The 23,734-nt window shown below is 40.5% G+C and overlaps 1 protein-coding gene across 1 annotated transcript in view; it reads left to right on the plus strand.

Annotated features, from left to right (window-relative positions):
* Positions 1–23,734, plus strand: part of LOC126419139 (X-linked retinitis pigmentosa GTPase regulator-like) — a 358,411-nt gene that overhangs the window by 294,595 nt on the left and 40,082 nt on the right. The window contains exons 13-14 of the mRNA XM_050086247.1: positions 2,323–2,424; positions 16,684–16,766. Coding sequence (XP_049942204.1) covers positions 2,323–2,424; positions 16,684–16,766 — 185 coding nt within the window. The remainder of the gene's footprint in view (positions 1–2,322; positions 2,425–16,683; positions 16,767–23,734) is intronic.

The following is a 23,734-nucleotide window of genomic DNA, read 5'->3' on the forward strand; positions in this document are numbered from 1 at the left end:
CGTTCCCTGAAATGTTTCTGTATTCTTCATGTCACGCATCATAAATCACATAATATTTTTGCATACTGTTTATTAATTTTCATTCATTGGAGCCTGAAAATCTCATTTTAACTGATGAATTCAGTATGTTTGCCCAGTAAAAGCAGTCTCCAATCACTGTGCTGTTCAGTGACAGTATCACTAATGATTCTAGAGTGGTGGTGCTGCCTGTCACCAGAGCAGTTATAAGGCGGTAGTCAGAGTTGTTGCCACATTCCGCATGCTTCACATTCAAAACAAAGGGAACCAGTTGTGCCACTTTTGCCTGGTCAGTGCTGCCTCACTTCTGTGGTCATGTTTTGAATCCCATCTTCATTCTCACAGGTCCAACTCCGAATGAATTAACACTGATTCATCATTTGTGCATTCGTATTTTGATGCCCGTGCACAGAGTGACTTGTTGTTCCGTGAATTCCACACCTTCAATGCATCAGTTGACTGTATATGTGCTGATAGTTTTTCTGCTTCGTCCTCCTCTGCCATTGGCTCATTTGTTTCACACACCTAGTTGCTATGATGTGTGCCATTCACTTCTTTCATTGATAGGGTGAGAACAGCTCACAGAGCCTGAGGTCACCTGAAACTACAAATTTGCACCAATAAAAGTGAGTGTTAGTTTGTCCCTCTCTTCTTTCCTTCTCATTTAATTGCTCCACACCTTTTACTAATATGAACATGTCATAGTAGTATTTGATTGCATGTTGTTTCCCTTAGCTCTATATTGTCCCCTAATGGCATCTTCCTAGACTTGTGATTCAAGTAAATAATGATAATCCTCAATTGTGATGGTATTAACTCTTCATTAATTGTTCTGAGAAACCTCTTCCTTTCTTATAACTTGCTTGCAATACATTAATTCTTTCAGTGTTTAGATGTTCCTAAGCACTTATTAATTTGGTTATTGTTTGGCTTCAATAAAACTAAGTGTATTTATTAATGCTAATTATTTTCTGATTATTTGTATTTATTTGTGTTCATAGCTACCTGTAGCTTTTCAGTCCACTTAACCACCCTTGTGGTAACACAACAAATGCAACTCCACAATCACCAATCCTTGGTCATCTTCACCAAGAAAATTTGTGTTATCTCCAGTATTAATGGTTTATCACCCTCTTATATTCTTTCTTCACTTCAGAATTAATTCGCCTCTCAACAAAATTCCCTTCATAATATTTTTAAGTTCTGTTACCCAGTTGTCACGTACAAAGGAATGACCGAGTCATATGGCATAGGAACTTTAGTGTTTGAGAAAATGTCTAACCAACCATTTATTTGACAAACTTTGATCTGTGTGCCTTTCTAAGATAATCAAACTTCTAACTTCCAATAATCAGAAGTAACTCTCATAGCAAACTTTGCTTCAGAGTAAATAAAGTAATTAGAATCCTCAGGCTTATTTTATTTCAAACTACAATAATACTTCATACAAGTCAAGTTCATTAATTAAAACCTGGTACCTGCCAATGTTGCTTCAGCATAGTTGCATGCATAACTGAAGTATCATTGACTATTCTTCAAAATTAATTTTGTTACTTTGAGTGTGCATATCATTAAATTATATTTTGCGAATATGCCATCCATAGTTGGAGGCCTTCTGGTTGTGGTTCCTTGGCTGTCCAAAACTGAGTAGCTATGAGATACATGCACCTGTCTCCCACTGCAACCTTGGAAGCACACCATCACTTCTCCAGCACCCAGAGACCTCTGAAACATCACCTAAACAAACTGTCAGAAATAGCTATTCTAACATAAAGTCATTCAACAATTAATTACTCAAATTAACACTGAATGCAATTATTCCAAGCCACTAATTACTCAAATTAACACTGAATGCAGTTGTTTCAAGCCACACTCAGCTGTATACCACTTTGACATTGTATGTGATAGCATTTGGAATGTAATTTACACACACAAATTTGGTGCCCTCACAATGTGTCTCTTAAAATGTCTTATAAGAAGAAGACTTGTTACCTTTTATTGATTTACTTATACATGCAGTGAACATCTTATACTCTTAGGCAAAGGTCCCGAGTTCGAGTCTCGGTTCGGCACACAGTTTTAATCTGCCAGGAAGTTTCATATCAGTGTACACTCCACTGCAGAGTGAAAATCTCATTCTGGATCTTATACTCTTACTCTAATTTATGATTTTTATCTCTTTCAGAGGAGTTATGTATACCTGCTTTCAAGTTTGAACTTTTTGTTACTTATAATTTCTAGGTACAAAAAATTAACATTATTATTATATTGAAATATAATTTTCTTTGATAATTGTTTGAACAGAAAGCAAAATTGCCAGATTCTTCAGCAGCATGCATCTGAAGAGATCACAGTCTTTGAAAGAAGAGAACGGCCCACGGCCTTTGACTCAGGACCATGGAAGAAGTAAGTAAAAGAGACAAAACTGGAATCATTTTTATAATCAGAAACTGATTTTTTTATGTAGAGTACCAGAGCGAGAAATTGTGATTTAGAAGTGTGATAATAATAATGCAGTACCATAAGGAAGCTTTCACTTGTTCAGTGTAAGGTGCCCTGAATGAATCTTTTATCCTGCAGTACAGTATACACCATTTTCAGTCTTGCTGCCAGATTAAGACTATGCTGAAACTAAAAAGTCCAAATTGCAATTTATTTTCATTGTACTGGCTGTAACTGGTTGCAGGTATAATAACAATCATCAGACCAAGATTCCAGACTACATTAGGAGACCGTGCCTGAATCCACTGTGTCATACCATAAGGTATCTGTCATCAATACCTTATGGTATTACACAGTGCTCCTCATGCAGCCTCGCAGGCACTCAGTGGCCAACGCGGCACTATGTTTTAGATTTTTTTTACATTGTTGCATCCTTGAGCCCCCGTTCACCAGATGTACGTCTAGTGATTGGTGGCTGACGCTACAGATCAGACTTTATTAATAATTGTAGTAGAGGGTTAGATCACCAGTTACAGTTGCATTCTCAGCAAGTACACAAAGTCCTTTCATCCACACATGTATTTTTTCATCATTACTAACTTTACGACAGGAGCGGGTATGCAATGTAAAAGGCGTATTACTATATACATAACTAGGTCTAGATTGCGTCTTACCATCTAATCAACAATGCCAGGTCTTATAAGCAATGACATCTCGGTCGACGAATGATTCCAATCCAGGTAGAGAGGCATTCTAACATCGGATGATGGCGAGAGTAAACCATCCACTTTCAGTACTCCCTGTGCCAACGTCAAGACTGAAACTAACTCGACATCCACGGAAAAAAAATCGGTCCGTTCAATATGACACTTTATGCAGTTCCATTTGTGCCAAGTTTATTCTCCAGGCTTATTATGTGTTTGTAGACTGGCATGCGATGGCAACATTGATGATACACAAGTCGACGAGGTGTGGAGCATGTTGGCTGACAGGAGTAACAGAGTTGATAAAAGTCGCAAGATGATGCAGTGAACAACTTTGGACAAATGTTCATTAGTTTCAGTTGATGTTGACCTTAGTACTGCATACACTGCAGTGTACACCTGCACTGTTGCCATTCTGTGCTGTGTTCCATTTGCTGAGTTTTGTTTTGGGTGTCAGTTATTCCATGTCACATCTGTTTTCATATAATGAAGCAGACTATGTGCTAAACTTGGTGCTGTCTGCAGATGAAGATGGGTTAGGTCAGCCGTGAGGGAAAGGTGTTGGTGCTGATCAACTGCTGACAGTTTGTATCAGTTCCCCTTGCCTGTATTGTAAACACGTTGAGTGCCTTCTAGGAGTTTGAAAATAATAGATATTGGTTGTCTGTGATAGTGTAGCTGCTCCAATGTGTGTATATTCTGTCTTAAACAGTAGAAAGTCTACAGTGGAATGCAGCAATATGGGAAGGATAGATTGCTACTCGTCACATGAAGGCACAATGAAAAAGAATGCTACAGGTGTGCAGCTTTTAGCCTGCGACCTACATCAGAAGCAGAAAACACACATGTTCACGTAAGTGCAACTCACACACCCTTGGCCACTGTCATCTCTCAGGCCTTAGTGCCCAGAGATGATAGTGGCGATATGTGTGTGAGTTGTGCTTGTGTGAATTTGTGTGCATTCTCTAATTCTGCAGAAAGATGTAGCCTGAAAGCTGAACATTTCTAGCATTCTATCTCATTGTGATTGTCTGTGACTCAATAACACCTCTTCATGATGAGTAGCAATCTATTCTTTCTGTATTGTTGTATTCTGTGCTAGTTAGCTCTGGAGGAGGACATCATCGGAAAACTTAGCAGTGTTCTTATTTTCGTTTATGTGTGTATTGACCACTTGATGCCTCAACTGTACTCTTATTCCTTCATTATTTGTGTTACACTGAGAACCTCCCATTTTGTATTAATTTCCCAATAGAATTTAATGATTTACACAATCGCAGCCCTTTGCAAGGTCACAGAACATGCCAATAGGGCAATGTTTCTTGTTTACTTCTATCAGAAATTAGTTTGTGGTATCAAATATTTTTTTCTCTGTAGAGAAGCCTTTACAAAAGCCAAAGCTTAGCTTCTGTTCAAAGGTTTTCTCTGAGAGGTTGTTGAATATTCTTTTGTAAGATACAGTGTCAAAAATGTCTTACAACCTGCAAAGGAGGAAGATGGGTCAATAATTAGTGGTCGCTTGCTTTTCTCCAGTTTTTGTAAATAGTTATTACTAAAATATACGTCAATCTATCATAAAATATACCTTAAAAACAAAGATGATGTGACTTACCAAACGAAAGTGCTGGCAGGTCGATAGACACACAAACATACACACAAAATTCAAGCTTTCGCAACCAACGGTTGCTTCATCAGGAAAGAGGGAAGGAGAGGGAAAGACGAAAGGATGTGGGTTTTAAGGGAGAGGGTAAGGAGTCATTCCAATCCCGGGAGCGGAAAGACTTACCTTAGGGGGAAAAAAGGACAGGTATACACTCGCATACACACACCCACATCCATCCGCACATACACAGACACTGACACAGGCTTGTCTGATATTTGGCATTACCCCCAAAGGCCTCACACTTAAAGTTCCCATCTCTGGCTGCAACCCTTCTTTCCATCAGTCCCTATACCAGTTCCAAACTGAACAATCAATTGCCCTCACCCACCTAATCCTTCACCTACACATCAACTCAGCCAACGAACACAGCCGTCAACTCATATCCTTAATAAAAGTCCTCAATCTTTCCTCTCCCACATCCACACCGGCTGTTCAGAGCATCCTCCTACGGTGTTTGTGTATGTGCGGATGGATATGTGTGTGTATGCGAGTGTATACCTGTCCTTTTTTCCCCCTAAGGTAAGTCTTTCCACTCCCGGGATTGGAATGATTCCTTACCCTCTCCCTTAAAACCCACATCCTTTCGTCTTTCCCTCTCCTTCCCTCTTTCCTGATGAAGCAACCGTTGGTTGCGAAAGCTTGAATTTTGTGTGTATGTTTGTGTTTGTTTGTGTGTCTATCGACCTGCCAGCACTTTCATTTGGTAAGTCACATCATCTTTGTTTTTAGATATATTTTTCCCACGTGGAATGTTTCCCTCTATTATATAAAATATACCTTGACGCATCAAATGATTACAAAGAGAACTTGAAAGAGAAGCTATGAATTGAGATGGAAGCTACAGGATCAACACAAGATTTTAGTTTTTGGTTGAAATACCATCATAACCAGAAGAGTTAGTGATTTACACTGGTGTAATGATTTCTTTAAAAAGTTGATTGACTGAAACTGAAGCCTGTTTCTGGAACATGCAGCACCTGTCTAAAGTAAATCCCCACCTGGTGTGCAGGAAATACAGTATGATCGAGATGAAATACTCTCAGACATGAAGAAAAATGTAATCATTCTAGTTCCTAAGAAGGCAGATGCTGATAGGTGTGAATATTACACAGCTATCTGTTTAATATAAATTGTGGCCACAAAATACTGAAATGAAGTATTTACAAAAGACTGGTAGAAGCCAGTCATGGGAAATGTCTGTTTGAGTTCCAAATAAATGTAGAAATATTCTGTGGCATTGCTGACCCCATGACTTATCTTAGAAAATAGATTGAAGGAAGACAAACCTATGTTTATGTCAGTTGTATGTATAGAGAATGCTTTTGACAGTATGGACTAGAACACAATCTTTGAAACTCTGAAGCTAAAAGGGATAAAATACAGGATATGAAAGGTTATACCAACTTGTACACAAACCAGACTGCAGTTATAAGATTCAATGCTCAATCTACATATTGATTAACATTAGGGATCCTCTACTGCTTGCTCAATGTACAGATCGAATAACGAGGGTGATAGGCTACAACCTAGTCTCACTCCCTTCTCATCAGTTGGTTCACTTTTGTGTCCTGTGTAGTCTGGTTGCTGTACAAGGTGTAGATAAACTTCTGCTCTCTGTTCTCTATCAATGCTACCTTAGAATTTCAAAGAGCATATTCCAGTCAACAATGTCAAAAGCTTTCTCTCTCTACAGATACTATAAACATAGATTTGCCTTTCTTCAAACTATCTTCTAAGACAAGTTGTGTGTTCAGTATTGTCTTTCGTATCCCAAATTAGTCCAACTGACTGAGTGGCCAGTACATCTGACAGGAATTTATTTACTGTTTTGTGGGAGTACCAGAACGGTGTCCACTCAGTCTCGCTATGCCATTTGAGGAGACTTTAAGCCCTGGAAAGCAGACAGTGGCCAGGAGAGTAATCTGCCCCTACATATTGTGTCCAAATGTCACTGTGTAGCAGACAACAGCAAGTCAGCATTGTGGTGTCCTCTGGGCCTGATTGTGGAGTTTAATTTAGAATTTTTAGCTCTGTGATATTAATCCAGAACCAAAACTGATCTTCCCCAAGGTTGGCTTAGACCCCACTTTCCATTCTTCTGCAAATATTGGTGCATAAGTTTGTAGTGTGTGGTTTTTTCCCCAAAAGTTGGTATTACAGTTCCTATTGGTTTATTTATCAATTGTCATTTTTTTATTTGTAGTTCATTGTTGCTGTTTGAGTTTACGTATTGTAATTTTGTCATTTGGAGATAGTGAGTGGAGCTGTGGACACTAGAAAATGGAGTACTAAGGGGAGAAATCAGAACATTTCTGACATATTCTTCTGTTTGAATCAGTAGAGGGGTGACAGCTGTGGAGGTGGCCAGATACATGTGTACCATGTATGTGGATAATGTCATTGGACAGAGCATGGTGAAAAAATGGTTTTCTCATTTTAAGGAAGATCCTTTTGATATTAATGACTCTCCACATTCAGGAAGACCTTCAAGGTTTGATGAAAATCATTTAAAACACATTAATCCACAATGGCCCACTTCAGTGTACACAAGAATTTCCAGATGTGATGAATTATAATCTTTTCACCATTGGGTGTCTGGTGCTGCATGCTCTTCTCCAAAATCACAAAGATCACCAGGTGGTCATATGTGCATCTCTGCTTGCTTATCATCAGTTGGCTCATGAACAACACCGACCATTTCTATCGTGTATCATTACTGGAGACGAGAAATGATGTCATTATGTGCACATAAGGAAAAGGAAGGAATAGTTGAGACCCAACAAAGCAGTAACTCTCTGTAAAAAGACTTGCAATCCACAAAAGATAATGTTATGCATCTGATGGAACAGCAACATTGTGGTGTACTATGAATTGCTTCCCCAAGGTGTAACCATCACTGTTGACATTTATTGTCAACACCTGAGATGTCTTGCAGACTCAGTCCAAGAACAATGCCCAGGAAGATTGCATGAAGTGATGCTACTCCACAATAATGGCTGCCTGCATTCTGCTAGACTGACAAAAAGAACAGTATACAAGAGTTGGGTTGAGAATTCATTCCACACCCACTTTATTCGCCTGATTTTGTGCCCTCAGATTTTCACATTTTCTGCTCTCTGTCAGACAACCTTCAAGGAACATCCTTTTCAGATGAAAATTCACTCTGAATACGGCTCAATGACTTCTTCGCATTAAAACTACATGATTTCTACAGTCATGGAATCAAGAAGTTAACCAAGTGTTGGCAGACTTTTATAAATTGTGAAGGAGAATATATTATTGATGACTGAGGTCCCTGTTATATGTGTCTGTAGCATTTATTAAATTTATGGAAAAATGCTATGAACTTGTGCACCAACCGAACAGCAAACATGGCTTGACTTGCATTTTAATAAAATTCAAACCTGTCATCTACTGCCTTTTTTTGAAACTGGATTGTTAAATTATTATTGTAGTCTGAGAGTATTTCATCTGTCTCATATATCTAGTTTTGTCATGGTATACTCTCCCTAGGGTCTCATTAATTCTGAGGAAATGTCATCTACTCCAGAAGCTTTTTGTAAGCTTTGGGCTGTCAGTGCTATGTCAAATTCTTCTTGAAGTATCGTATCTCACGTCTCATCTTAATGTGTCTCCACTACCTTTTCCATAATATTGGCTTCAGATTTCTTTCCTTTGTGCAACCCTTCTCTATATTCTTTCCGCCTTGGCAATCCTTTCTCTACATAGTACTGGCTCACCATCCGAGCTCGTTATTCATTCAGTTGCATCTCTTTTCTCCAAATCCTTCTTTGATTTTCCTATGGGTAGCATCTGCGTTTCCCATGGTCATGCTTGCTCCTTCAGCTTTGCATTTCTCTTTTAGCCTTTCCTATGTAACCATTTCACACATTCTGTCAATCTAATTTTTTAGATGTCTATATTCACTTTTGTCTACTTTATTTACTTCATTTTTATATGTTCGCATTCTCTAAGTGACTTCAGTATGTTACGGATATGTGTAAAATGATCCATGACTCTTGATGTGCTACCCTATTTACTTGTTTGGCATATTTCCTTTTATGGTTGTACTGCTCTTCAGTTTTTGGTGTTTTACTCTGCAGGAGTTTCCTTAACTTCTTCTTTTTCTGCAATGCCTCATATGCTGCTCTTTGTATGCATCCTTTAATGTTTTGTCATTCTTTCCCTGTATGCTGAACAGTTGGAGTGTCTAGCAGATATTTCTGTAGCGGAATTTCGTAATACTTCCTTGTTCTAAGAGGTACACGTGAATGACATCCTCACGCTTTGTTTGTCTTCTTGGCCTTAGTTTCTTCCACTTAGCTGTCATTGTTACTGTTGTGATGACTAAATAAAAATCAGAACAGATATTGCTTCCTCGGTGTATGTGTTCATCTTGAACCTGATAACATGTCCTGTTGTTTGTGGTAACATAGTCTATTAGGGATCTAGAACCCATAGCACTCCATGTGTTGACATATATCTTTTTTCTTAAAAATTTGTTTGTGATCTTAAGCTAGTTGAAGATTGCAGACTGTCTAAGCTCTTCACCATTTTCATTGACATGTTGTTCTCTGAATGTACCCACAGCTCCTAAGATAGGTATTTTGCCGACTCTAGCATTTAAATCGCCACAGCATAGAAATTGAAGCACTTTCTTGTGCCTATAATCACTAAATATCCTCTGTCTGTTTTATAACAACTCACCAAGAGATGGCAGGAGATCACACACATAAAGGTATTAAAGTTTACAAGCATTCGGAGCCAGTGGCTTCTTCTTCTGGCAAAAGTGTTGAAGGGGAAGGAAGAGGGGTGAAGGGAAAGGTCTGCTGAGGTCTAGGAAAAGGGGTAGAGTTTGGAAAAATCTCTCAGAATCCCAGGTCAGGGGAGACTTACCTCTGGCATCAGATATTGACCCATACCTCTTACCTCTGGCTCCGAAAGCTTGCCAACTTTAATACTTTTAAGGGTATGTTCCCCTGCCACCACTTGGTGAGTAGGTGTTTTTTTATCTATCCAGTTACATTATATATTTTCAAAAATTGGTTATTTTTCTCTGTCTGTTTGAAATTTATATATGGTAGTTCTTTCATGATCAAGAAATATTCTATAATTTTTATTTTCCATTTGTTATTTATTAGGACTGACACCCAAATCTCACTTGTCTGTTTTGCGGTACTCCACTGTATATCATTGTATAGTAATTAAGATATGTTGTGTCTTAATGGAAGATTGAGGAGGAAGGAGAAAGGGGAGATCACATCACATAAAAGTACAGTGGATTTGATCCCAATGGAACAAGTGCAAGTAGTTTTAAAAAGTATGAAAAACAAGAAAACATGTGGACAGTATGGGACATTTAAAATATGTCAGTTCCTTTTGTGATTTTAGATTATTACATTTATTTAATTAATGTTGGTACTAGTATAAAATCCCAAACTTTTGGAAAATAACAGAAGTGATATCAATTTTTTAAAAAGATCAAAGAAACAATTGTGAAAATTGTCGAGAAATTAGCCTGCTAAGGTCAACTTGTAAAATATCTGGAAAAAAATAACCATTTAAGAACCATAAAAGAGACTCTCCTATTAGACAAATTAATATGATTCTGGAAAGGCCATTCTTGCAGTGATGATAAACTGCTGAAAAAATAGTACACTGTTTTAGACATTTCCAATTGACTCAAGAGTCATTGTTGCAACAATGCATAGGGAGTACATGAAATGATTAGATTTACAGATCAGTAGCACGAACAGTTCTGAGGCACCAGATATTGACCCATGCTGACACACCTATATTAGTAATGATGTAGCCTCCATGGGCGGCAATGCAGGTGCTGACTTTGGCATCCAGTGGAGTGTACAAATGGCGAATACTGTCCGGGGATACATTGTACCACACCTGCTTGACCTGTTCATGTAGTTTTGCCAATGTAAACTTAATCACAGAGTGCACCTCAAAAGTGGCGAGATTTTCTATTGCAGTGCACATTTTAACACATCACAGAAAGCAAAGTTGCACAGACACAGGCCACATGCTACCACCACTGGATGGCAGCTGTAGACCCACCCACCACCACGATAGACCTAAACATCTGTTGCTTTCTGGATAGCCCTCTTAGATATTTTGTTAGGACATCTGTAGTGATTATTGGCAGCTTACTTAAATTGTCTAAATATTTACAGATGTATATAGTTGCGCTTTTTACAGTTACATTCATTTTCATGCCCTTTTCATGCTTCCCTGTGTTCTTCAGCAGGTACTAAATGCCCAAAGTACAGGTTTCCAATTGATCCTTTTATGGTAACTTATAAATTAGTGAGAACGCTATCACTGTTCTCGTCCTACTGCTTCTTTATTTATGGCCTTCTGTTTGAATTATTCTTCCTGTAGAGTGCACATTCCTTTTCTTTTATTGTTACAGCATAAGACTGCCATGAATATTTTTATCCCAGTGTGATGGTGATATATATGTGAACTGTTGTATTTATTATTCTTTTTTCTTCCCCCTTGGCTGAAGGCCACAGTCATAATATATTTTCTGAATGAAACCATTCACAAAAATTCTCCCCAAAAATGAAATGATCGTATGGTACTGAGGCCAAGAGTCCCCACCTGGGGAAGTTTGGCCACTGAATTGCAAGTCTTAAGTTGATGCCACATTGGATGACTTATGTGTTGTTGTTGATGATGATGATGATGATGATGATATGATGATTAGGGCAACGCGACACCCAGTCCCCTAGCAGAGAAAATCTCCAACCCAGCTGGGAATCAAACTTGGGCCCACTGCATGGCAATCAGGTATGCTGAGCACATAGCTAAGGAGGCGGACAATATTCCCCAGTTTATCCCACATAGAAGGTTCGAGACTGGAATACAAAATAGCAAATACCCTAAAGCAATGACGGGTAAACATAATTAGCGAAGGTCTTAAATGTAACATTAACCGGGATGAGTTAACAGCTGCAGACATTGGGGATGTCAAATAGAAACAGAACATATTGTAGCACAACAAGGAAAAGGTCTTAAACACACATATAAACAAAAAGGAAGATAACACAGCTGCACTGACAAGTTAATAAAGAAAAAACTGCAGGAAAGGGGGAAGACCAAATCAAATAACAGTTACACTGTAGTGCTCATGGATAAACAGGAATGCAGAACTTAGGCAAAAGAACTATTACAGGAAAATAATGCTGAAGAACTAACATCTGATCCAACTGATAGATTTCAAATGAAAATGAAAAACACATTAAGAAGTCACAAACTGAAAACACAGAAACAAAACTTAATACAAAAAGATGCAGCAGCACCGATGCTCAGAGTTCAGCTCAAAATGCATAAAGACAATATTCCCATGAGATCAGTTATCAACTTCGAGAGTGCTCCGACATACCACATTGCAAATTTCACACACAAATAATACTTTACTGAACATTTCAAACTACAGAACAACAGAAATATGCACACTCTTAGAATTAATAAAAAAAAAAAAAATACCTACACACATCCCACCAACTGCAAAACTGATCTCCTTTGATCTGAAATACATGTAGACTGCAATCCCATGTGGTGACACAATTAACATTGCAAAAGAGCAACTGACTAACCAAGAAATCCCAAACAAGGCCAGAGAAGAGCTGATACAAATCATAAAAGTACTCACCAAGCAAAACCACTTGCAGCTTAACAACTCATTCTAACTATAAAAGAAAGCTTTCATATGGGAAGCTCAATCTCGTACATATGAGCAAATATCCTAATGAATAACAATGAAAACAGAATATTTGCATAAATAACAGAAACAAAAAATACAACGTATTACACTGCCACAGACATGTAGGTGATATCATATGTCTCACCCATTTACCACAAGATCATATAAACAGTTTACACAAACAGATAAATAATGCACCACAACATTCAATTCATGGTAGAAATGGAAACAGAAGAAATGATACACTTTCTTGAACTTAGAATCTAACAACAGACTCAGCTTTACAGACATGATAAGACACAAAAGTCAACCCAATCAAAAAAAGAAGCACCCATCAGACATATGGTATACAGACTAAACAAACCTCCTCTAAGCAAAACAAACTATGAAGAATAACTAAACTTGGTCATCAGCAATATAAGGAAAAGTGTAGGTTGCTACTCACCGTAAAGTTGGTATATTGCAGACAGGCACAATGAAATGACTGTTATACAAGTAGCTTTTGTACAGAGCCTTCTTCAGGAAAACACACACACATCCAGACTAACTCACACGCAAGATTAGTAACATCTTCAAAAAATACAAAATTAATATGCCCCTCAAGACAAATGGAACAGCATAAAAGAAATTAAAAACCGACAGAAGCAAAAGACATATACAGCTTTTTTTAAATGAAATCATTGTCACCATTTGACTTAAGTTTTTATTATTTATTTTTTTTTTACTGTCGCAACTTCAGCTGTAGAGCCATTTTCAAGTGCAAAGGTAGAAACTCCATTGCTGGTTTTGCTGCTTCTGCTGTTGCCTTGGTCTGCACACATGTATGTTTATGAATCACGTCACACATTGCAAAGTTCATACACAAATACTCACAACATCAACAACAAAAGCAGTCAAATGAGTCATGGAGTTTCACCACTTCACTTGAAAATGGCACCACAGCCAAAATCACAGTCGTGACATAAATAAATAATAAAAATATACATTCAAATACTGGCAATGATTTCATTCAGAAAATATGTTATGACAGTGGCCTTCAGACAAGGGGGAAGAAAAAAGAATCATAAATACAACAGTTCATGTACGGTGTTGAAGAGTTGAATGCACCCAGTGCATGTATGTAGAACATCTGGTAAAAGAGAATCACCACCAGACTGCGATAAAAACATTCATGGCAATCTTATGCCATAACAATAAAAGAAAAGGAATGCACACTCTACGGGAAGAATATTTCAAATAGAAGGCCATAAATAAAGAAGCAGTAGCAGGAGAACAGTGACAGTGTTCTCATTAATTTATAAGTTACCATAAAAAGATCAATTGGAAACCTGTACTTTGGGCATTTAGTATCTGCTGAAGAACATAGGGAAGAATGAAAAGGGTATGAAAATGAATGTAACTGTAAAAAGCACAACTATATACATTTGTAAATATTTAGACGATTTAAATAAGCTGCCAATAATCACTACAGATGTCCTAACAAAATATCTAAGAGGGCTATCCAGAAAGCAACAGATGTTTAGGCCTATTGTGGTGGTGGGTGGGTCTACAGCTGCCATCCAATGGTGGTAGCATGTGGCCTGTGTCTGTGCAACTTTGCTTTCTGTGATGTGTTAAAATGTGCACTGCAATAGAAAATCTCGCCTCTTTTGAGGTGTGTTCTGTGACTATGTTTATGTTGGCAAAAAATTGCAAACCAACTGAAATTTATTGCATCCTTTGTTATTTGTACAGAAAGGAGTCATGAATGAAAGCCAAGTGAGACAGTGGTGCATTGATTTTAAGAAATTCATGGGGTTTGGTACATGAAATTGTGGCAGGGAAGCTTGGTTACCAGAAATTCTGGGCTAATGTGGCTGCAGCACTGACCTTCCTCGAAGATTACAGGAAAAATGATAAGAAAGTTATCTGTCGTGTCATAACTGAGGACAAGACTTGGGTGAATTATGTCAATTTTGATGCAGAAAGGCAGTTGATTGACTGGGGGGGGGGCACAGATTCCAAGAAACAAAGTAAGTGTTTGCAAACATTGTCAGCAAGAAAGATCATGGCTGCTGTGTTTTGGAACTTTCATTTCCTTGAACGTGGCACAATGATTTACTCAGAGCAATATTGTCAAACACTGACAAAGTGCAGGTGGATGGTACAAAACGAGTACCAGGGAAAACTTAGCGCAAAAGTTTTGTTATTTCACAACAACACATGTACCTGAGAGCTCCTACGGGGTTTTGGGTGGGAGGTGTTGAATCATCCACCATACAGCCCAGATTTGGCACCGAGCGACTACCTCCTCTTTCCAGCAATGAAGACATGGCTCGCTACACAATGCTCTGATACTGATGCTGAACTGCATGCTGGTACTGTATAAACAAGTGGTTGCAATTGCAGGTGGCAGATTTCTACAGGCACGGTACTGATAAACTTGTGGCGCAATATGGTAAGAGCCTCAGTTTCAATGGTGATTATGTAGAAAAATAGCTTAAGAGTGTACCTTTAAAATGTATATTTTTCCATGTTGTTAATTTTTTATTTCAAAATGTCTGTTACTCTCTCGATAGCCCTCATACCATTAAGTGATTTTCTTTATATTATAGACCATTGATAATGCCTAATATGTATTGGTGAAACACATTTGGTAGACACAAATAAAACATTCACTTGCAAAAGATGGAATTTTTTATCTGTATGAAGCATCATAATTGAAGGAGCAACTGAGTACAAATGCCCACATATATATTAACAATTTAAATATAAATTTATGTACAAAGAGCAAACTAGTTTTACAATTAACCAACAAACCAAATCTGCGTGGTAAGTGCTAGCGGTTTGGCATCCAGAAAATCTTTTGCCAGAACTGTGACTACTTCCATGTTGGACAAACTGACAGGAATTTTTCCACAAGATTCAAGGAACACTTTGCTGTGTTACATATCAAACGAAATAAGTCAGCAGTTGCTGACCATCTACTGAAAACAGGCCATAAAACAACTTTTGAACATACTTGAAAATGTGCATGCCCAACCAGAAGCCTTCACAGAAACTTTAAAAATACAGAAGCATCTCATATCGTATCCTCAGTCCATCTTGAATGAAAATGTATTCAGTGGAGTCCTAAAATATACATACACACCTGGTTACAGTTGAGGGTTCATTACTAACAAACTCTTAATGTGTCATCTTAATGAACAGTTATTGCATACTGTATAAATGTATTTTGCATGTTGTATTGCTGAACAGTATACTAGTATTTATTCCTGTTTGCAATCAGTAATAGTAACTTTCATGTTTAATTTCAACCCTGGATAAGAATGTATGATATGATTACTTTTTTGTAGAATATTTAAGTAAAAAATTGTATAATGATCAAATTTTATTGTGTTATGCAGGAGTTAGTTGTTGTCTTTGTACTCATAACCCCCCCCCCCCCCCCCAACACACACACACACACACACACACACACACACACACACACCAGAATCTAGAATACATAAGTTTTAGTCATATATGGTTTGGATAACCATCAATTCTCTAGGATATAGGAACTTTTTAGTGTCTCCTATGAAAATTAATTCTTATGATATGACATGTCTTGAAACTGACAAACTCATTTGTATAAGAAATGGCAATTTTAGATTTTTACTTCACCCTGGTAATATTGTTTTAGAGTCTTACGCCCACTGGAAAAAATTTCTGTGGATAATTGTGTTTGTAGTAGTGGAATATTCATGCAATCTGTCACAGAAATCTGTAGTATTGTATTTGAAAATTGTGTGTCGGTAAACAGTGTAAATGAGATGTGGAAGTTACTTCACTGCAATGTATTATATACAATGGAAGTGTGTGTGTGTGTGTGTGTGTGTGTGTGTGTGTGTGTGTGTGTGTGTGTGTGTGTTTTCCACCACAACTTCACATATTCCACTTATGAATCCCTCTGAGACTTGTTTCTAGCCTGGTGACAGGATACTGAAGATACTTTAGTTACTGCTGTAGCTCTTGTGATGATTCTGTGCTTTGAAATGTGCATTATTGAAGTAAAAATGTAGTTAAAACGATCGGAAATGAGCTTTGTTATTAAATAAAAAAGATGTAAACTTTTAAAACTGATTACTTTTGTGAGAAAAGTTTCTTCATTTTAGCTCAAACGGGTGGTGGTGGTGATGCAAGCAAACTGGAGAATATAAAAAAACCGAACATGGTTCATTTTGGCAGTCAGCGGAAGGTATGTTAATTTATGTACATGAACTCACTGTATTACAGGCATCTAGTTAAAACTTCTTAGTGTTAAGATTCCATACAAGATAATTTTTTTATTCTGATATTTTCATGTGCTTACAGTGGACTTTTTGCAAACATGTTTAAATTCTTGGCTATAGTTGAAAGCATGACTCCGATGAAAAACAAAGTTAAGATAAGAAAATGTGTACCTCAGTACAACGATTTATCAAAAAACAAAGATGATGTGACTTACCAAACGAAAGCGCTGGCAGGTCGATAGACACACAAACAAACACAAACATACACACAAAATTCAAGCTTTCGCAACAAACTGTTGCCTCATCAGGAAAGAGGGAAGGAGAGGGAAAGACAAAAGGATGTGGGTTTTAAGGGAGAGGGTAAGGAGTCATTCCAATCCCGGGAGCGGAAAGACTTACCTTAGGGGGAAAAAAGGACGGGTATACACTCGCACACACTCACATATCCATCCACACATATACAGACACAAGCAGACTTATTTAAAAACAAAGAGTTTGGGCAGAGATGTCAGTCGAGGCGGAAGTGCAGAGGCAAAGATGTTGTTGAATGACAGGTGAGGTATGAGTGGCGGCAACTTGAAATTAGCGGAGATTGAGGCCTGGTGGGTAACGGGAAGAGAGGATATATTGAAGAGCAAGTTCACATCTCCGGAGTTCGGATAGGTTGGTGTTGGTGGGAAGTATCCAGATAACCCGGATGGTGTAACACTGTGCCAAGATGTGCTGGCCGAGCACCAAGGCATTTTTAGCCACAGGGTGATCCTCATTACCAACAAACACTGTCTGCCTGAGTCCATTCATGCGAATGGACAGTTTGTTGCTGGTCATTCCCACATAGAATGCATCACAGTGTAGGCAGGTCAGTTGGTAAATCACGTGGGTGCTTTCACACGTGGCTCTGCCTTTGATCGTGTACACCTTCCGGGTTACAGGACTGGAGTAGGTGGTGGTGGGAGGGTGCATGGGACAGGTTTTACACCGGGGGCAGTTACAAGGATAGGAGCCAGAGGGTAGGGAAGGTGGTTTGGGGATTTCATAGGGATGAACTAACAGGTTACGAAGGTTAGGTGGACGGCGGAAAGACACTCTTGGTGGAGTGGGGAGGATTTCATGAAGGATGGATCTCATTTCAGGGCAGGATTTGAGGAAGTCATATCCCTGCTGGAGAGCCACATTCAGAGTCTGGTCCAGTCCCGGAAAGTATCCTGTCACAAGTGGGGCACTTTTGTGGTTCTTCTGTGGGAGGGTCTGGGTTTGAGGGGATGAGGAAGTGGCTCTGGTTATTTGCTTCTGTACCAGGTCGGGAGGGTACTTACGGGATGCGAAAGCTGTTGTCAGGTTGTTGGTGTAATGTTTCAGGGATTCCGGACTGGAGCAGATTCGTTTGCCACGAAGACCTAAGCTGTAGGGAAGGGACCGTTTGATGTGGAATGGGTGGCAGCTGTCATAATGCAGGTACTGTTGCTTGTTGGTGGGTTTGATGTGGACGGATGTGTGAAGCTGGCCATTGGACAGATGGAGGTCAACGTCAAGGAAAGTGGCGTGGGATTTGGAGTAGGACCAGGTGAATCTGATGCAACCAAAGGAGTTGAGGTTGGAGAGGAAATTCTGGAGTTCTTCTTCACTGTGAGTCCAGATCATGAAGACGTCATCAATAAATCTGTACCAAACTTTGGGTTGGCAGGCCTGGGTAACCAAGAAGGCTTCCTCTAGGCGACCCATGAATAGGTTGGCTTACGAGGGGGCCATCCTGGTACCTATGGCTGTTGCCTTTAATTGTTGGTATGTCTGGCCTTCAAAAGTGAAGAAGTTGTGGGTCAGGATGAAGCTGGCTAAGGTAATGAGGAGAGAGGTTTTAGGAAGGGTGGCAGGTGATCGGCGTGAAAGGAAATGCTCCATCGCAGCGAGGCCCTGGACGTGCGGAATATTTGTGTATAAGGAAGTGGCATCGATGGTTACAAGGATGGTTTCCGGGGGTAACAGATTGGGTAAGGATTCCAGGCGTTCGAGAAAGTGGTTGGTGTCTTTGATGAAGGATAGGAGACTGCATGTAATGGGTTGAAGGTGTTGATCTACGTAGGCAGAGATACATTCGGCACATCCAGGTAACCATCGATGCCACTTCCTTATACACAAATATTCCGCACGTCCAGGGCCACGCTGCGATGGAGCATTTCCTTACACGCCGATCACCTGGCACCCTACCTAAAACCTCTTTCCTCATTACCTTAGCCAGCTTCATCCTGACCCACAACTTCTTCACTTTTGAAGGCCAGACATACCAACAATTAAAGGCAACAGCCATAGGTACCAGGATGGCCCCCTCGTAAGCCAACCTATTCATGGGTCGCCTAGAGGAAGCCTTCTTGGTTACCCAGGCCTGCCAACCCAAAGTTTGGTACAGATTTATTGATGACGTCTTCATGATCTGGACTCACAGTGAAGAAGAACTCCAGAATTTCCTCTCCAACCTCAACTCCTTTGGTTGCATCAGATTCACCTGGTCCTACTCCAAATCCCACGCCACTTTCCTTGACGTTGACCTCCATCTGTCCAATGGCCAGCTTCACACATCCGTCCACATCAAACCCACCAACAAGCAACAGTACCTGCATTATGACAGCTGCCACCCATTCCACATCAAACGGTCCCTTCCCTACAGCCTAGGTCTTCGTGGCAAACGAATCTGCTCCAGTCCGGAATCCCTGAAACATTACACCAACAACCTGACAACAGCTTTCGCATCCCGTAAGTACCCTCCCGACCTGGTACAGAAGCAAATAACCAGAGCCACTTCCTCATCCCCTCAAACCCAGACCCTCCCACAGAAGAACCACAAAAGTGCCCCACTTGTGACAGGATACTTTCCGGGACTGGACCAGACTCTGAATGTGGCTCTCCAGCAGGGATATGACTTCCTCAAATCCTGCCCTGAAATGAGATCCATCCTTCATGAAATCCTCCCCACTCCACCAAGAGTGTCTTTCCGCCGTCCACCTAACCTTCGTAACCTGTTAGTTCATCCCTATGAAATCCCCAAACCACCTTCCCTACCCTCTGGCTCTTATCCTTGTAACCGCCCCCGGTGTAAAACCTGTCCCATGCACCCTCCCACCACCACCTACTCCAGTCCTGTAACCCGGAAGGTGTACACGATCAAAGGCAGAGCCACGTGTGAAAGCACCCACGTGATTTACAACTGACCTGCCTACACTGTGATGCATTCTATGTGGGAATGACCAGCAACAAACTGTCCATTCGCATGAATGGACACAGGCAGGCAGTGTTTGTTGGTAATGAGGATCACCCTGTGGCTAAACATGCCTTGGTGCACGGCCAGCACATCTTGGCACAGTGTTACACCATCCGGGTTATCTGGATACTTCCCACCAACACCAACCTATCCGAACTCCGGAGATGGGAACTTGCTCTTCAATATATCCTCTCTTCCCGTTACCCACCAGGCCTCACTTTCCGCTAATTTCAAGTTGCCGCCACTCATACCTCACCTGTCATTCAACAACATCTTTGCCTCTGCACTTCCGCCTCGACTGACATCTCTGCCCAAACTCTTTGTCTTTAAATATGTCTGCTTGTGTCTGTATATGTGTGGATGGATATGTGTGTGTGTGCGAGTGTATACCCGTCCTTTTTTCCCCCTAAGGTAAGTCTTTCCGCTCCCGTGATTGGAATGACTCCTTACCCTCTTCCTTAAAACCCACATCCTTTCGTCTTTCCCTCTCCTTCCCTCTTTCCTGATGAGGCAACAGTTTGCTGCGAAAGCTTGAATTTTGTGTGTATGTTTGTGTTTGTTTGTGTGTCTTTCGACCTGCCAGCGCTTTCGTTTGGTAAGTCACATCACCTTTGTTTTTTGATAAATTTTTCCCATGTGGAATGTTTCCCTCTATTATATTAATATCAGTACAATGATTTTTATAGTTAAACATTTAAGGTGGCTCCCCTCCTTTAAATTTCAGTGAATGTGTGTGTAAATTTCAAACAATGGAAAATCCAGGATGGACTGTAACAGTGTTATGAAAAGGAAGGTTGCTACCTACCATATAGTGGAGATGCTGAGTCCGAGATAGGCACAAAAAAAGACAAAGCTTTTGGCCAGCAAACACACACACACTTACACACACATGACTGCAGTCTCTGGCAAATGATGCCACACTGCAAGCAGCAGCATCAGTGCATGATGAGAGGGGTGACTGGGTGGGAGTAAGGAGGAGGCTGAAGCGGGGAGGGGGAGGGATATGGGATATAGGATGGGGATGGGGTACAGTGAAGTGCTGCTGGGAAGCATGTAGGGGTGAGGTGGAGTGAAGGCAGGGCAGCTATGTGCTATCTGAAGGTTAGACGAAGGGCAGGTGAGAGGTGTGATTTTGGGGGGGGGGGGGGGGGGGGGGGAGTAAGAAGACAGCGTGCAATGGTGGAATGAGAACTGTGTGTGCAGGGACGGGGCGGGGTGGATGGGGGAGGACAATGACTGACTAAGGGTGAATCCAGGAGAGTTAGGGAACGTAGAATATACTGCAGCGAAAGTTCCCACTTGCACAATTCAGAAAAGCTGTGAACCAGTCACTGAAATGAAGGATGTCGTGTTGGGCAGTGTGCTCAGCAGCAGGGTGGTCCACAAGCTTCTTGGCCACAGTTTGTCGGTGGCCATTCATGCTTGTTGATTGTCATCCCCACATAGAATGCAACGCAGTGGTTACAGCTTAGCTTGTAGATCACATGGCTGGCTTCACAGGTAGCCTTGTCTTTGATGGGATAGGTGATGTTTATGACTGGACTGTAGTAGGTGGTGATGGGAGGATGTATGTGACAGGTGTTGCATCTAGGTCTATTGCAGCAATATGAGCCATGAGGTAAGGGGTTGGGAGCAGGGGTTTTGTATGCATGGATGAGTATATTGTGTAGGTTTGGTGGATGGCAGAATACCGCTGTGGGAAGGGTGGGAAGGATAGTGGGTAGGACATTTTTTTTATTTCAGGGCACGACAAAGGGTATTTGAAACCCTGGCAGAGAATGTAATTCAGTTGCTCCATTCCTGGGTGGTACTGAGTTATGGGGGGAATGTTCCTTTGTGGCCAGACGATGAGACTTCGGGAAATGGTGGGAGACTGGAAAGATAAGGCACAGGAGATTTTTATTTTTGTACAAGGTTGGAAGGATAATTGTGGTCTGTGAAGGCTTCAGTGAGACCCTCCATATATTTTGAGAAGAACTGTGTGTCACTGCAAATGTGATGACTACAGGTGGCTAGGCTGTAAGGAAGGGACTTCTTGGTATGGAATGGGTGGCAGCTGTCGAAGTAGAGGTATTGTAGTCATCTTTGAGTTGTAGGTCAACATCTAGGAAGATGGCATGTTGGATTGAGTAGGACTAGGTAGAGATGGGCAAAACTGTTCTTTTCAGAGATCAGATCAGAACTGTTCACTCCCTGAAATGAACTAGGTCTTTTTCATGACTCACCACTCATTCACAATAGAAAATAAATGGAAGGCACATTGCCCTTTAAACTTGGTTTATTCCTGTACTATACCTGTATTTTGATCTTATTTGATCCTATTTTGAAGTAACACAGATAATGAGTAAGAATTTTGTATTGTTTATTGAAATTTCCACGATATGACAAAGTTTTTGATTATCGATTTATTTTGCACTATCGTGGTTTTTTGTGTGATCGGAAAATGTTGTAACTTGAGATTTACATTAACAATGTATTTGGCTAAAATGTATTAAAATTTCATTAACCTCGTACAAATACATCCCAAGCCATATATTTTTAAAGTGAACGTTTCCTTCCGAAGACGCCCAAAATCGCAAAATCTGTACTACAATTAGAAAAAATAAATAAATTTGACTGTAAGACCAAAGTGCTGCATATAGCCTTACGCAAAATAAAACAAGGAAAATATTGGTGTATCACATTTTGCGATAAGTTTATTGGTTCGCTCGTAATTAAAGTGTAAATTCGAGTGTCCATAATAAAAAATCCTATAGTAAGAGGAGTCGTCAGGAACCTCACCTGATCAGTTTAAACAAATAAAAATAAAATAACAACAAATGATGTATACATAACATAATTATGTAATATACATATCGGTATTAGTACGAAGAACAATATCCAGTATAGACGAACTCCGATGCAGAGGCGCTGAGTCAAGCTGGTCGAGCCGCGAGCTGTATTGCTGTGTGAGCTAAGACCGCAGAGACCTGAGTGACACCGGAGTTGCTTTGCTCAACGCTCTGGCTAGAGTCGAGAACGGTGGGGTGAGCGTGAGCAGGCGAGTTCTGAGGGTGGGGGGAGCGGTTAACGGCCACCAGTCACCCGCTCTGAGAAAAATCGTCCGTTCTCCTGCGAGCAGGTTGTTGCAAGTAGTTCTTATGTTCTCCGCTACGAGGCTCTCTGTGCTGTTGCTCGCATCAACTGCCCAGAGGGCAGGATGTGCGACTGAAACGATCGCCGACGGAGTGCGATGCTAAGTTTTAGGTGCGCCAGACACTACACGCGGCAGAGGAAGCACAGAGACGGCACGGCATATGTGAAACACAAAATCCAATGGGGCACTGCACAATGCAGGCAGCCAAGGCAGAAGCAGGGCAGAGGCCAGCGCTGGCTGTGTTGTGTGGGGTGCAGTGTGCTCTGGCCAGCAGAGGCCCCGCTGATCTGCTCCGACTCTCTCTCTCTCTCTCTCTCTCTCTCTCTCTCTCTCTCTGCTGTATGAAACGTTTGGAGCTACCATTCTTTTTTTCTGAATCACTGATTGTTCACTCCTTTGAAAGATTCAACTCTATGAATCAGTTCAGGAGCGGATCCCCCATCTCTAGGCCTAGGTGAAGCAAAAGAGTGAGAAGTTGTTGAGGTTCTGGAGGAATGTGGATAGGGTGTCCTCACCCTCGACCCAGATCGCAAAAATGTCATCAA

This window comes from Schistocerca serialis, chromosome 9 (genome assembly GCF_023864345.2).
Source record: "Schistocerca serialis cubense isolate TAMUIC-IGC-003099 chromosome 9, iqSchSeri2.2, whole genome shotgun sequence".
In the NCBI taxonomy this organism is placed as follows: Eukaryota; Metazoa; Arthropoda; class Insecta; order Orthoptera; family Acrididae; genus Schistocerca; species Schistocerca serialis.